General features: G+C 44.0%; 1 protein-coding gene across 6 annotated transcripts in view; it reads left to right on the plus strand.

Moving 5' to 3' along the window:
• Positions 1–15,022, plus strand: part of LOC110071938 (sodium channel protein type 5 subunit alpha) — a 281,534-nt gene that overhangs the window by 207,711 nt on the left and 58,801 nt on the right. For 3 of the 6 annotated variants that reach the window (XM_078378169.1, XM_078378172.1, XM_078378173.1), the window contains 2 exons: positions 2,524–2,682; positions 8,491–8,614. In XM_078378169.1, coding sequence (XP_078234295.1) covers positions 2,524–2,682; positions 8,491–8,614 — 283 coding nt within the window. The remainder of the gene's footprint in view (positions 1–2,523; positions 2,683–8,490; positions 8,615–15,022) is intronic. The other 3 variants (XM_073002844.2, XM_078378171.1, XM_078378174.1) reach the window with 2 other exon arrangements.

Below are 15,022 nucleotides of genomic sequence, written 5' to 3' on the forward strand. Positions count from 1 at the left end.
GTACAGTCTTGGCCATAAAAAAAATCAGTTTATTAGAAGTTAAAAATATATACTGGGTCCCATGCCCTCTACAGCAGGAAGTCAGTACTGTAATTTAATTTTAAATTAATTTAGTGTAAAATCAAAGCAGCATTTGAAAAGGGGTAGATAACCTGAACATGACACATTGGGAACATTTTTATACCACACCCCCGATTACATAGTCAAGGGGAAAAGGGGGGGGGACAGATTTATTTATTTATTTATTTATTTATTTATTTATTTATTTATTTATTTATTTATTTATTTATTGTCTTTACCATTTGTTTAGTTTGAATGAAAACATTTTTTCCTGGTTCTTTTTTTACTGTTTCCAGTAGTGAAGTAACTCTGCCATTGAGGCAGATGAACTAATATATTGTGATGCAAAAGCATGGAGGCAAAGAGTATTGTAAAAACCCCAATTATGTTATATGCATCAAGGACGTAGGATAAAAAAGGAGACAAATATGAAGAGAGGAAAGCAAAACTGTTTTAAAAGCCCATTTTTTGTTTGTAATCATTTTTGAAACAGCAGGAAGGTCCCTCCTTAAATCTTTCCTTGACAGATCTATTAAAAAGCAAAACAGATACACTTGTTTAATGTTTTATTTGCGGAGAGAATTAATTAGCTTTTTGGCTTACTGTTCCCGTGAGAATGCACATCAGTTACCAAGAATGCCTTGAGAAGCCATAAGTTCAGAAAGAAATTACTACACCTACCTCACGGGCTGTTGTGAGAATGAAGCAGCAGAAGCAGATTTATGTGGACTGATATGAACTCATTTGAAGAAAAATCTGGATACATACACAACCAAAAAAAAATGTAAATTCTTGGAGAAAATGAAGAGTTGGCAGAACAAGGAGGAGTTTAAATTACAAGAAGCTTCTGCTTATTGTTCTTGTAGCTGTGAACCTAACATTTCTGAGAAGAGGTTTCAGACAATGTTAAGGAAATCATAATGTCCTTTATGTAATTGCATATGTATAGTATGGCTCTCTGAACTGCTTCCTCAGATATTCATTCTGTTAAGTTACATGGGTCTTATAAATGTGCATTGTTATTATGTGCGCTATAAAGTCACTTTTTGACTTATAGTGAACTTATGAACGAATGACCTCTGAAAGGTCATATTATTAACAATCCTGCTCAGATCCTGCAAACTGGTTTAGAATCTCCTTGTTTTAATTTATTGGAATCCATTATGTCCACACGCTTTTCCTCAACACCAAACAGAATAAGTCAATTCTGTTCCTGTCAGTTTTCCTCACACCTATACATAGTAACTGAGAATAACCTGTACAGATGATCTTGGCCTTGGTCTCCAGTGACATATCCTTACATTTGACGATCTTTTTTAAATTTCTTCCTAAGCGGCCTGCCGAGTCTCACTCTTCTTCTGATTTTTATTTTTTTGGGGGGGGTTGGGGTATCATTTTGAGATATAGAAAACCCTTGACAAATTTGATTTGTTCCTTGTCATCATTAAAGCTATGTAATAAGTCTCTAGTTGTTATTTCTGCCTTTTAATTTTTGGTTGTTCTGTTTTGTTCTTTTCCAATGATTATGTGAGAACTGTTGGACCCACTTCCAGCAGTCGTTGAGTCTCCCGTCAATAATTCAAAGGTTGTGAGATTCACCAAGAACTGCAGCCGAGGAACCCACAGAAACGGGGAAATTGTCCTTAACTGTCCATGATACTTGGTGGGGATTTCTGTGGGATTCTAATGGACAGAAGGGGGCGAGAAGAGGGGCTACTTCCCTCCAAAAGTTACATGAGATGGGTTTGGCTGAGAGGTACTGGTCGTCATAGGCTCTGTGGCTAGGAGGGATGGGAACTGTTGTCTCCAGTATCCAGCACTCTATCCATGACTCCCTCTGATTTGTGGGTACCATAGAAAGGACGCCAAGGCTGAAACTCATGGGCAGAAAAACGAAGCAGCCGTTAATGCACGCTATCTGCATAATATGCAAATTTGCCTATTATACAAATTGAGCAACCTATTTGGAATATTGGAACGTGACAGCCATATGGTTTATGCCTTTCTATAATCAATCTGTCCCCCGGCCGCCCCAGTAACAATGTTGTAATGAGTAAGAACAACAGATTACCTCTTCAAACGCCATAATGAGGATTAGAAAGGAATTAGGTTCAGAAAGCGAATTTTCAAAGTCTGCGTTTTTCAAAGAACGGGACCTGTTCAAAGAGCTCGGGTTCGAGTTTGCCTGTATCTAATGAGGATTCCGAGAACGTCCTGCACAAATTGTTGTAAAAATGGCACATTGTAAATTGTATGCCCTTTGTTGCCCTGAGAGATAACTTTTCGTGAGTAGATCGGACAGGATGTTCTCTACTCACTGGCCTATGTGTGTGATGCTGCAATAATAATAATAATAATAATAATAATAATAATAATAATAATAATAATAATAATAATAATAATAATAATAATAATAATAATAATAATAATAATAATAATAATAATAATAATAAGCAGATCTAGGATTATTCCCACCAGGACAAACAACAGCAATTGAAACAGCGCTACAAAAGTCCAGCTGTTCGCAGTCAGGCCTCTGAGATCTGTGAAGAGTCAAGTGAGTTGCAGACAGACAAACAGTCGAAATCTGAGCCTCCACTCCCATCAGAAGGGCAACAAGAGGTAAAAAGGTTGTGTGGGGCTTGCTGTGCCTCCTTTATGCATGCCACCCAATTGTCGGAGCTCAGTAATGCATGCCGTAGATATGGGGGGGCTGTCGCATGGGGTGCCTGCATGCCGTTTTATTTTCAGTGCATGCGGAACGGAAGGAAAAACAGAGATAATGAGCCACTGCAGCTACCAGAGGTGCTGAGAAGGGAAAATGGAAAAAATATATATACTGTACAGAGAGGCTAAGAAATAGAGAGCTGGAACCACCATTTGAGACAGGATGATTAATACTGCTGGGTTTCTGATGGCGAGATAGCGTCCGGGTTCTGAGAAACAACCCCATTTAGCCTAGTATCTTACCTCAGCCAGAAGAGGCTTTAGATGAAGTGGATAATGGCACATCTCGGAGAAATGGAAGCATTCTTATTGTAGATGCGTGATAGAACACGCCCGTTTACGTCAAATCGCAAGTTTGTTAGCATTTTCAAAATTTAACTTTTGGACTATACCTCCCAGAATCCTTTAGCCCTGACCCTTCTAAGGGTGCTGGGAGTTGTAGTCCAAAAGGTAATGTTTTTTTCCCAAGCTCTGCTTTAACTCCGGTATTCCATGGCAAACATTGGCAAAGAGAGCCATCCTGCAAGGCAACTGCAAGACGTTTGCTTGACTGAAGGAACCTACTTGGGTTTTCTGAAGGAGCTGTTCACCCTCTGGGGCCAATCACAAGAGGATGGAGGCATGGGTTTCTCAACCTGTGAGTGACAATAGCCTGAGCCAATCAGGTACGCCTTTAGGTCGGACCGTCAATTAAGTGGTCTGGCTTGGTGGAAGAGCATATGAATGGAGCTCTCACGGCTCGCCTGTCACTTTATCAATACTCTCATTGGCTGTGCAATTCCAAAGGTAGCATTTGATTGGTTGAGGCCTGTTGTTGTTTTTTTTGGTACCCTGGAGAAAGTTCTCTCGATTAAGGTCGTGCACTAGCTCAGCCGTGAATGCCACACCCTGTCTCTGTTTCTGGCTTGGCGTAGCTGGTCAATGCAGTCATCCTTCTGGCATTGACTGGGGGCCCTCCGGGCTGCTATTTCGTTGGAAGGTCCCAGAATTTGCCCACAGAACTTTTTGGTGAGCCTCAGAAGGCTATGTTGATTGGAATCAGCCAAGGCATGCCCCCCCTTTTTTTACTTCCTCTGCTTTTAAAGGCACCCATCTCAGGAGACAAAATGGACCGAAACACAGAGTCTATTTGTGACTGTTTAAGAGAAGATCAAAGCATGTGGCGTCTCTCCAACAAACACTGCGAACGAGGCTCAAGTTCACAGGAGGTGATGAATGCCAACATGAAAGAGCAATGTCCAAAGGATGCTATTTTTGAAGAGGCATCTCTGTGTGGGATAGTGCATGCCGTGAACCCATTGTTTGGAGACAGACTCTACATGAATATCAGATCTGGTATCTGGTGACCATTTGAAAGCAAAGTGTGCTGCTTATATACCACCCCATAACACATAAACAATTTAATGATGCAGGCTACACATTGCTCCCCACCCCAAACCCTCCAGCAAGCTCGGTATTCATTTTACTGACCTAGGAAGGATAGAAGGCTTGATCAACATTGGGAAGGCCTGTTGGGATCAAACTCAGGTTGTTAGCAGAGTCTTGACTGCAGGATTGCAGTTTAACCACTGCTCCGCGAGGCTCCTTATCCAAAGTGCATGCACATCCACTCAGGAGGAATCAAATCCTTCTTTAGGAACTTATCTTCTCAACTGAAAGAAGTGTTTGACAGAGAAAACCCCGATACACAGAATCCACAGGAGTTCCATACTAAAATTTTCATTTTCTCAGAAGCTTTTTTCAGAACAATTCTACATTGCAGTGTACCTTTGTTCTAATAACATTTTTTGGGCTGGGTGACAGAAACGGCAGCCACTGATTGCCATAAGGAGGCGTGCAAGAAGCCACGTCTTGGCATGCGCTGAAGCATGTGGGGTTGGCTCCAGCAAGAGAAATCAGCCCACGGCCTCTGCACATGCGCATATGCTAGCCCTGCTTCCTTTCCAGGCCCACTCTCTGTGCATGTGCCCTCCCGGAAAGTCCCTTGACTGGAGACTCATACTCAAGACTTTGGACTCAGGACTCCAGCCGGAACACTTGAACTCAGGACCCGAACCCAAAGCCTTGCCAACTTCCCTGTCAAGGTTGGGGGCAGAGGGATGCCAACTGTGTTTCTTCCCGAGCCTTCGTACAAGAATCCTGAAATGGTGACTCTGAACCATGAGACAGAAATGCTGGTGCAGGAAATGCCTGGGGGGGAAGTGAGAGGAAGAAGACATTTGTCTGTATCAGCCTGGAGCCACTGGCACATCTCTCAAAGTGGTCCAGCCAGTTTAAAGCTATTATGTTTATTTACTAACCTTAGATAAGAGCCTGTCATTCAACGGTTGCCTTGGCACCCTCTGGCAAAAAGACTGAAAGCTGAGCGCAGCTTGCTTCTTATTAAGCAAGGGGAGCCAGTGACGTGCTTGTGTTTCCCCCCTCTGTCTCTGAAAGTAAGAGGACTAGAGACTTAACTTTGCTTCCAAAGAAAACTGGGGAGTGTGTGTGTGGGGAACCAGGCGTTCCTACCTACAATTTCATGACGATGACTCATAATGAATCACAGTCCTGCACTATTTTCTGTTGAGCCTACAAAACATTCCTTTCCCCCCACCGACACCTTTTTTTAAAAAACACAGGTGGCTTCTAAATGGATCCTGCCCCTCTCACCGCATTGTTTTTAATTGGATTGCTTCGTTTTTGGCTTTTCTCTCCTGCCTCCTGCAGCTGTACTGCTGAGTTGAGCAAATGTTATAATATTTCCTTTTGTCACTGTCTGATTATCAGCCCAGGGGCTGTGGGGGGAAGGAAAGAAATGCCTATTGCAGACGTTGTAATTCTCTGTTTACCTGAGAAATTAATCTGCCTCTTTACTCTTTCTATTGAGTTTTCTGCTTCTCTATTTCCAAACTCATCCGTCCCATTGATCTGGGGCTTTTATGTTTTACGTAGAAGTCCCATGTAGTTTGGGCATGATGTGCTATGGAGATGGATGTTCCTTTGTCTCCCCGGTGCCCTTTTCTTGAAGAAAATGCCCCCCCCCAAGCACCCGTTGTTCCTGCATAAGTGGTGATGGGAGAAGGGAATACAGTATTATGTTCCCTCTCCAAGACAGAAGGGGTCACTTGTAACGATGTGGCTTTAACACCCTCTTCCAGAAGGCCACAGGCCACAGCCTGGAAGACGTTGGCTGGGAATTCCAGATGTTGTGGTTGGAAAAAGCCAGTTTTCCAAGCTGTTCCACACCCCTGGTCTTGGTAACAATGCTATTCTATATCACATTGTCTAACATGTGTTCTACTCAGAATTTAAGATTCAAAACATACGAGGTAGGAACAGAAGGTACTGGTGATGTGAAAAGTGAAATTGCACAAGTCATGGCTGCAAATTGCCGTCAATTAAAGAGATGCCAGTCACATTTCTGGTTGCGTATAAGCAGCAATACAATCAGCACCCTGCTGATTAGCAGCAATTCACCACCCTAACCTGCACAGTTTCACTTAGAGACATGGAAACTGTCAATAGGATTCTGGCCAGTGAACTGGACTGTTAGTCTTCGTGGCTCCCACCTTGTCTCCTCTACATTTTCTTTCCCAGTGTGGCATTATCTCTGCACTGAGACCTTTGTCACATGCACTCCCTCTTTATCATCATCATCTTAGAACTGCAAAGCTGGAAGGGACTCTCTGGATCATCAAGTCCAGCCTTTGTGAATGCGGCCCAGTGGGGAAACGAACTCCCGACTTCTATCTTTGCATCCAGATCCTTAAACCACAGAGCTATCCAGCAGTTTATAAGCTAGACTGATATAAAATTGCTTAGGGAACTTTAGAACTTGAGAGGAGGAGGAGGAAAAGGAAGGAGGAGGAAGAGGAGGAAGAGAAGAGGAAGAAGAAGAGGATGAAGAAGAGGAGGAGGAAGAAGAAAGAGAAAGAGGAGGAGAAGGAGGAGGAGGAGAAGAATTTTCTTCACACAGATGTAGCAGCCAACCACTCAGCTGTTCATGTTTTCTAATTTCAATTCAGAAGTGCCTTAGAAGCTTTCTTCTTGTAACTCTCCGGAGAGCTGTTATTTCTGCCCCTAATTTCTTCTTGTTAAGGTGGTGTTTTCTCTCCATTGATTTGTCTCGTTGATTCCTTTCAATCCTTGTGAGGTCTGGGGGAGGGGGCGGGGAGACAAAGCAAAGATTGCAATTAACCATCTTCGTCCAGGCACTGTTGAAGTGGGCAGATTGATCCTGCTTGAGACAGGTCTGGCTTCCTCCGTGAAACTGGACAGTTGGTGCTTCCTTTTTTCCACGAGACACCAGCGACAAAAATCACCAAGAAACATGCATTATTGGCAGCCTAGGAGTTTATGGAAATATTGAAAGGTGACTTGGAAACAAGGGTGATCTTCTATATCTATATCATTTCCCTGATTGGGACATTTGCCCAGGAAAACTCCCTCTCTGGTTTTCTACCGAAGAACCTCTATACTGAACCAGATCCCATGTGGGTTACCAAAGATTCTGGGGCCACCTTTTAGCAGGTGTGTTCCCAGTCAGGATGAAAGGATCTGTCAGTTTTGCTTCCTCAACATTCAGCCTGTTTAAATGTCAATGTTCCTTCTGTCCCAAAGGGAAAGGAATGTGTGGATGTTGGCAAACATGGATCAAAATCACATCGCAAATTCTTTCCCTTGATTCTGGCGAAAATCGCTAGCTATCCCAGGTGAGGAGAGAATCGTGCCTGCATAATATCATCTAGAATCATAGAATGATGTAGTCGGAAGGGGCCTCTAAGGCTCTCAATTCTAACCACCTGCTGAATATAGGAATCTAAATCATAGCAGATATGACAGAAGGTCATCTAATTTTCTCTTGAATGCCTCCAGCATTGGAGGACTCGCCACCTCCCCTTGGGTTCCATTGTTGTACAGCTCTAACAGTTGAGAACTTCTTCCTGACATTCAGCCTAAATCTGGATTCCTGTAGCTTGAGCCCATCATAATGTGTCCTGCACTCTGGAATGATCAAAAACTGAATCCTGCCCCTCCTCTGTTTGATTATCTTTCAAGTATTTGAAAAATGCTACCCCTTTTCCCCTCAGTCTTTTTTTTCTCAAGCCTAAACATGCCCAGTTATTCCCGTCTTTCCTCCTAAGGCTTGGTTTCCTAGGTATTATAGATGGGAATTGTAGTCTAACAATAGTTTTACTAAACTCTGTCAATGGCCTAGTAAGGAGTCTACATTGACGCCTTCTGAGAGCCCTCCTCTGTTCTCTTCAGCATCTAGGTAAACAGGACAACAGAAAGAGGCAGGTGAGTTTGCATGAACTGCTATGGTAGGGACATGAGACTTACCAATCCATGGCCTCAATTATGGTTGTTAATTATTAGGGGGACACAATCCACTTCCTCCAGTTATTTCCACTGTGCATGCAGCTTGATGTTTTGCTCATCACTAAACTTAAACATTCCTTTTATTATAAGTTGTTCTTTATCGGTTTCCTTGCCCCATTTGTAGCATGCGCTGTCCTTTTGTCATGATTTTTGGATGTCAAATGAAATGCATAATAATGTCTTCCTTCCCTTCTTTCCATCCTCTTCCCAGCTGGCTGAATCACTCAGCGTCTGACTTTTTCATTATTTCTTAAGTGCAGAGACACTTCCACTTCCGCAAGGGGAGCCTGAGTAATTTTCTTCCTCTCCTCACCTTTGCCCCCCGTCTCTCTCCTGCAGAAGTTCGATGAAATCAGCCTGTCGGAAGGAAGCACAGTGGATTTGGCAATTCCCTCGGATCTGCTGGAACAGATGCCCGAACTGGCAGAAGAGATGATGGAGCCGGAAGACTGCTTCCCGGAAGGTAAGGAGGAGCTGTCCTGTCCTTAACTGGAGTTCCTTCATTTCTTGACCGGAACGGTCGAGCTAAAATGCATGATCAGTACAGTCTCGTGCATAAGCTTCTGTTGGGGCTGTTCTCAGAGCTGGGAAGCAGCTGGTAACAGATAACTAGTTGCAATTAATTCCTTTCCCTGGTAATGAAAGTTGTTGTTGAGTCGTTTAGTCATGTCCGACTCTTCGTGACCCCATGGACCAGAGCACGCCAGGCCCTCCTGTCTTCCACTGCCTCCCAGAGTTGTGTCAAAGTCATGTTGGTCGCTTTGATGACACTGTCCAGCCATCTCGTCCTCTCTCTTCCCCCTTCTCCTATTGCCCTCACACTTTCCCAACATCAGGGTCTTCTCCAGGGAGTCTTCTCTTCTCATGAGATGGCCAAAGTATTGGAGCCTCAGCTTCAGGATCTGTCCTTTCAGTGAGCACTCAGGGTTGATTTCCTTCAGGATGGATAGGTTTGTTCTCCTTGCAGTCTCAAGAGGACTCTCAAGAGTCTCCTCCAGCACCACAATTCAAAAGCATCAATTCTTCGGCTGTCATCCTTCTTTATGGTCCAGCTCTCACTTCCATACATTGCTACTGGAAAAACCATAGCTTCGACTATGGGGACCTTTGTCGGCAAGGTGAGGTCTCTGCTTTTTAAGATGCTGTTGATGTTTCTCATCACTTTGCTTCCAAGAAGCAGGTGTCTTTTAATTTCGGGGCTGCTGTCATCATCTGCAGTGTTCATGGAGCCCAAGAAATTAAGATCTGTCACTACCTCCATATCTTCCCCTTCTATTTCTCAGGAGGTGATGGGACCAGTGGCCATGATCTTCGTTTTTTTGATGTTGAGCTTCAGACCGTTTTTTGCACTCTCCTCTTTCACCCTCATTACAAGGTTCCTTAATTCCTCCTCACTTTCTGCCATCAGAAAGTAATGAAAGTACATTGTGATTTTTTTTTGCTACATTTATAGGGTTCAAATCCTGGTTCTGGGGTTTTGCAGTCCAAAAAAGTACCTGTTCCAAGCTCTGATGATCAGGGATGGGGAGTGGTGCGACTCATTGTAGAGCTGGACTTAACTTGCACCAGTGACTCAACTCAGACTCAACTAGTTTTTTTTTAATGACTCAGATTTGACTTGCGACTCGGACCCATTTCATGAAGTTGTGTTTTTGAGTCCCTATTCTTTTAATGAAGGCTACCTTAAACCCAGAAGAAGCTGGTTCACAATCCTCAGACCTCCCTACCCATTGCGCCACCTTTCTCTATCCCCAGGAAGTAAACCATCCCTTTGTCCTGCTGCACATGGCATGATTATAGCATCTTATCAGGGATCATGCTGGCTCTGGAGCCACTGAAAGTATCCAGCCTTACAACCTGTCCACTTGTCTTCCAGCTCAGCCAGAGCCTTGTTGGAATTATAAATCTGTTCCCGCACCTTTTTTTATTTTTATTTTTATTATTATTATTATTTTGGCTCATCTCGTCATGCAGAAGTCCAGTCTGGGAGAAATCCTCAGCCGTTTTGGCCTGCAAGAAACAGTCAATTGTGCTGTTTATGGAACAAACCCAAGATTTCATCAGTGCCATTCCATAGGCAGGCCGTTCTACTGATCGGTCATCCAGTCTGAAGGCCATATATCTGTACGCCAGTCCTCACACCTTTGGTCCAGTGTATTCCAGGATCTGAACCTGATCAATAGTTGCATTTTGGTGGCCATGCTGGCTGGGATATATTATCTTTAAAAGTACCTTTTTAAAGCTCTGCTTTATCTGGAAAAGGAAACCCTGGAACGTGATATGTTCATATAGTTGGGAGGAGCAGTATGTTCCTATCAAGTTAGTTAGCTGGGAAGGAAAGGAGAAGGGGTGTCAAAATAGGAGAGGAAGAGAAGAAAACATCAGAGGATGATGGAAGAAGGGAAAGGAATGGCATCAAGAATGAGAAAAGAGAGGGGGAAATGAATGTACCAACTTCATTGTCACAGGAAAATGCAGACACCCTGGCATTCACTTCTGAGTAGATGTGCTTAGCATTGTATGAAAGTTAGGCAATAGAGTACTGACTCACACCAGTTAATTTGTTGTACGATGTTCCCACTAGATCCAGCATTTTGTCTTGGTGTTTAAAATGGTTCTTGATGACAACATGTTAAACTCTAAGGTTCAGAAGTTCAGGTGCTGTTGATTTCATATTTATGGAGATGAGTGGATCCCGTGAACCATCACAAGGAGCCACTGCTAGAGAAGAACAGACCTTAGTGAAAGTAACTTTTTTGCGGGAGGGATTACAGCTCCTAGTGGCCATGCCAGCTGGGGGAGTCTGGGACTTGTAGTTCAAACAGTAATGCTTCCAGACTATGAAGTAGAATGAGCAACAGAACTTCTGCTTCTTTGGAAGGAAGGTGTGAGGCTGGTAGAAACAGGACAGAGCAAGCCTGTGGTTGAGGGGAAAAAATGATACTGAAAACGAAGCAGAATTCATCTTTCTCCTATTACTATGACAGCAGGGCTTCTGCCTGGTTGTATAATTTTGACTACTACTGATTAAAAATAGGATTGCTCCCCTTCATAATTCAACTGATTACCTTACTAGACAGCGGCTAATCCCTTGACATGTGCGAAATCTGATTTTAAAAAATGTATAACAGTTTTAAAGCAACAGACAAAAATTAGAACAGCCCATTAGAATATTGCAAATTAATTTCAATTACGCTTAACCTTCTGAACTCTTGCACCAAAGGGCTTTTAAATAAATGTTTGGATTATCCCTGGAAAGGCACCAAACGCAGGGCTGCCACCAAACGGGAGGCCTTTAGTCAAGAGACCGAACGGCGGTGCTCTGGGTTTTTTTCATTTTCCTTCACAGCCAGGTGTTACAACACTCTGCACTTTCCAGTCTCCTCTCCAAGAGCCTGGAAAAAATTAACTGCTTTGGACTAAAAACGTCTACAAGCAATCAGGTGAAGGCCAGACTGTCTAGAGAAATCCTGGGACTTGCAGTTCAGGGGAAAGAAAGAAAGAAAGAAAGAAAGAGAAAGAAAGAAAGAAAGAAAGAAAGAAAGAAAGAAAGAAAGAAAGAAAGAAAGAAAGAAAGAAAGAAAGAAAGAAAGAAAGAAAGAAAGAAAGAAAGAAAGAAAGAAAGAAAGAAAGAAAGAAAGAAAGAAAGAAAGAGGGAGGGAGGGAGGGAGGGAGGGAGGGAGGGAGGGAGGGAGGAAGAGAGAGAGAGAGAGAAAGAAAGAAAGAAAGAAAGAAAGAAGAGAAAGAAAGAAAGAAAGAAAGAAAGAAAGAAAGAAAGAAAGAAAGAAAGAAAGAAAGAAAGAAAGAAAGAAAGAAAGAAAGAAGGAGGGAGGGAGAGGGAGAGAGAGAGAGAGAGAGAAGAGAAAGAAAGAAAGAAAGAAAGAAAGAAAGAAAGAAAGAAAGAAAGAAAGAAAGAAGGAGGGAGGGAGGGAGGGAGAGAGAGAGAGAGAGAGAGAGAGAGAGAGAGAGAGAAAGAAAGAAAGAAAGAAAGAAAGAAAGAAAGAAAGAAAGAAAGGAAAGAAAGAAAAGAAAAGGAAAGAAAGAAAGAAAGGATATTTCCCAAAGTCTTAACAGCTCCACTTCCAGTTTTGCTCTGCAACATTTGAGCCGTTTTCCCCACCCACCCCCCCGGTGACTCACAGGCGTTCTGTGTAATATTCAACTGATCACGTAAGATGATTTTTTAAAATCCCCACTCTTAAGATCAAAACATTGTCAGTGTTGGGGGGGATCTCACAGCTCTCCCTATTTAATTAATTAATTTGTATACCGCCTCGTTAGTGCAGCGCAATACTCTGGGCGGCTTACAGTCAACTAAAATAATAAAATACATAAAAATAAAGCGCAAAATGACAGTCAGTCAACGTGTCAAGAGGAGGAAATGTCAAAATCAAATGCGGCACAGGGAGATCTAAACAGACAAAGCAGCAGAAAATGCATCAGACAGGGTTGCCAGAAAAGGCCTCTCTATAAAGCAATCTTTTCAAGAGTCTTTTGAAAGTTGGAAGGGAGGAAGCCAAGCACAGAAGCCAAGCACACTTTTGTTGTTGTTGTTTAGTTGTTAAGTTGTGTCTGACTGTTCGTGCCCTATGGACCGGAGCACGCCAGGCCCTCCTGTCTTCCACTGCCTCCTGGAGTTGGGTCAAATTCATGGTGGTAGCTTCGGTGACACTGTCCAACCATCTCGTCCTCTGCCGTCCCCTTCTGCTCCTGCCTTCACACTTTCCCAACATCAGGGTCTTTTCCAGGGAGTCTTCTCTTCTCCTGAGAAGGCACACTTTTACCAGGAGCTGATTTCAAGTGTTGGAGCCACAACAAAGAGGGCCGTTCTTTGGATGATTTCTTGGCCTCCCTTGAGTGGCTCCCTGAGTGGCTACCCAGAGGGCCACGGAGTGGGGAGGACCTAGGCAGATGATGACCTTAGGAAAAGAGAGGTAGCGTGGTCCCTACTACCCAAAAAGTAGAAGGTCAGGTCAATAAAATCATTCTGTGTAACTCTCCATTCAACACATGCAATCCCTCCAGCTTATTATTCCACCAAGGTTCTAACCTTGAATTGTTATAGGGCAGAAGGTTGGGGTGGAAGAGAAGGAGGCAATCCGATGGGCTCTGCAGTCATGGATCCGTGAGCCGACACACCCCAAAGGATTATTTAAGGGGAAGCAACCCTGCTCAGAAGGGATCAGATGGGGATAGCTTGGAGGGAAGGCAACGAACCCCACAGTCAGCAAAATGATGTGTCGGCCTCTGAAATATGATTGGATGAGATAACAGAACTCCCGCAGGACAGGGAGATGCCCTTCGGTCCCAGGCATTTTCTTGTCTGTTCTGGTTAATGACTGTAGCCCAATGTTGCTGCGATTGACAGGAAGGAGCACCGGATGGTGGCACACATATTACAATGCCTGAAATCCTTTGTACACTTGTTTTTAAGTATCTCCTGCTTGTCTTCTGTCCCCTTTCCATTTTTGATAGCACTGGGTATGCAGTAGTTAGGTACAGCGCAGAGATGGGTGATTTGTATTTGTACCCCTGGAAATAGGAATATGAATTGTGGTACCACAGATGCTCATTCCCTCTCCCCCAGAACCAGCCAGTCCATTCACCATTTGCCACATGGCACTCAGCTCCATTGTCATCATTTTCACACCAATGCAAGAAGGAGTCTAGCTGGTTCTTCCCCGCCTCCCCGTGCAGCCGACCACTTGTCAGCTGAGTGGAGAGACTCCCCATCCTGCCTCTGCACTGAAGTGGTCAGTTGCGTGGGGAGGCAGGGAAGAGTTGGCCTTCCATGATTGGCACGATCATGATGACAACTGAGCCAAGCGCCATGTAGAGTGGACTGGCCAGTTCTGGGGGGAGGAAATGGGACTCCACGGCACCTGTGGTGCCACAATTCGTATTCATACCCCCAGGGATACGAATAGTCCATCTCTAGTTATACTAGTTTCAGTCTTTTGGAGGTGGGTCGTTCGAAATGGCAGTGCTTTGGGATTCCTGCCCCAGGGCAACCCACAGAGGACTTCTTTTCGTCTCAAGAGCCAGATTCTGTTTTCGTGGCATTTGGGGACTGCATTTCAGGGATTGGTAAGGTCCAAAATAAAAAATGGGACCCTGCTGCCAGCACATTTTAGCTTAAAAGCCTTACTTAACTAAGCCACGGGAGAGACATTTTCACCTTTTAGAATGGGAACGTGTGTATAAAAGTCTGGGAAGCCACCCGTCTAGAAAGGATACAGTGGGGAAGCTTGAGTGGCCAGAATCTGATACGGGCGCTCAAGCGGCCGGAATGGGATTCCAGGAAGACAGGAGTCACATCCCTGTATGGTGGCACTTTGCAGGCCAAGGTGGCCTTGGGTAACAACTTCCATAATCCCCAGCAACCTGAACGGATTGCATATGGCAGGAGTTGTTGCCCAAGTGGAGGGAATTCACGCCTAAAATATTTCTATGGAATGTACGGTCAGCTGTCCATTTCTCATGCACAATTCATTTGCCAAACATATATATATATATATATTCCTGACCAAGCACTCCATAGCTGTGACAACCCAGTATTATCTTCCACTTGTCCCAGCAGTAAAAGCCTGCTGCTTTATGCTCAGCTCTCTCACACACACACACAGACACACAATGAGCCTTTGTCCCATCGCAGATTTTATCGCGATGTAATTTAGGATTTTTGCCATAAAAGCCTAGAGCTGGGAGGGTGGGAAAAACGCACCCGCTATGAAAAGAAAATGACTGTGCTGGAGGGAGAGGATGGGGGGGGCGAAGCGCTTCCTATTCAGGCTGTGGAAGTGTGGGGCGGGAGGGGGCAGGATTCGATGGGGGAAGGAGGGACCCGTTCTCGGTGGGGAAGGAGATGCAT

Source organism: Pogona vitticeps, chromosome 6, assembly GCF_051106095.1.
Source record: "Pogona vitticeps strain Pit_001003342236 chromosome 6, PviZW2.1, whole genome shotgun sequence".
Lineage (NCBI taxonomy): Eukaryota > Metazoa > Chordata > Lepidosauria > Squamata > Agamidae > Pogona > Pogona vitticeps.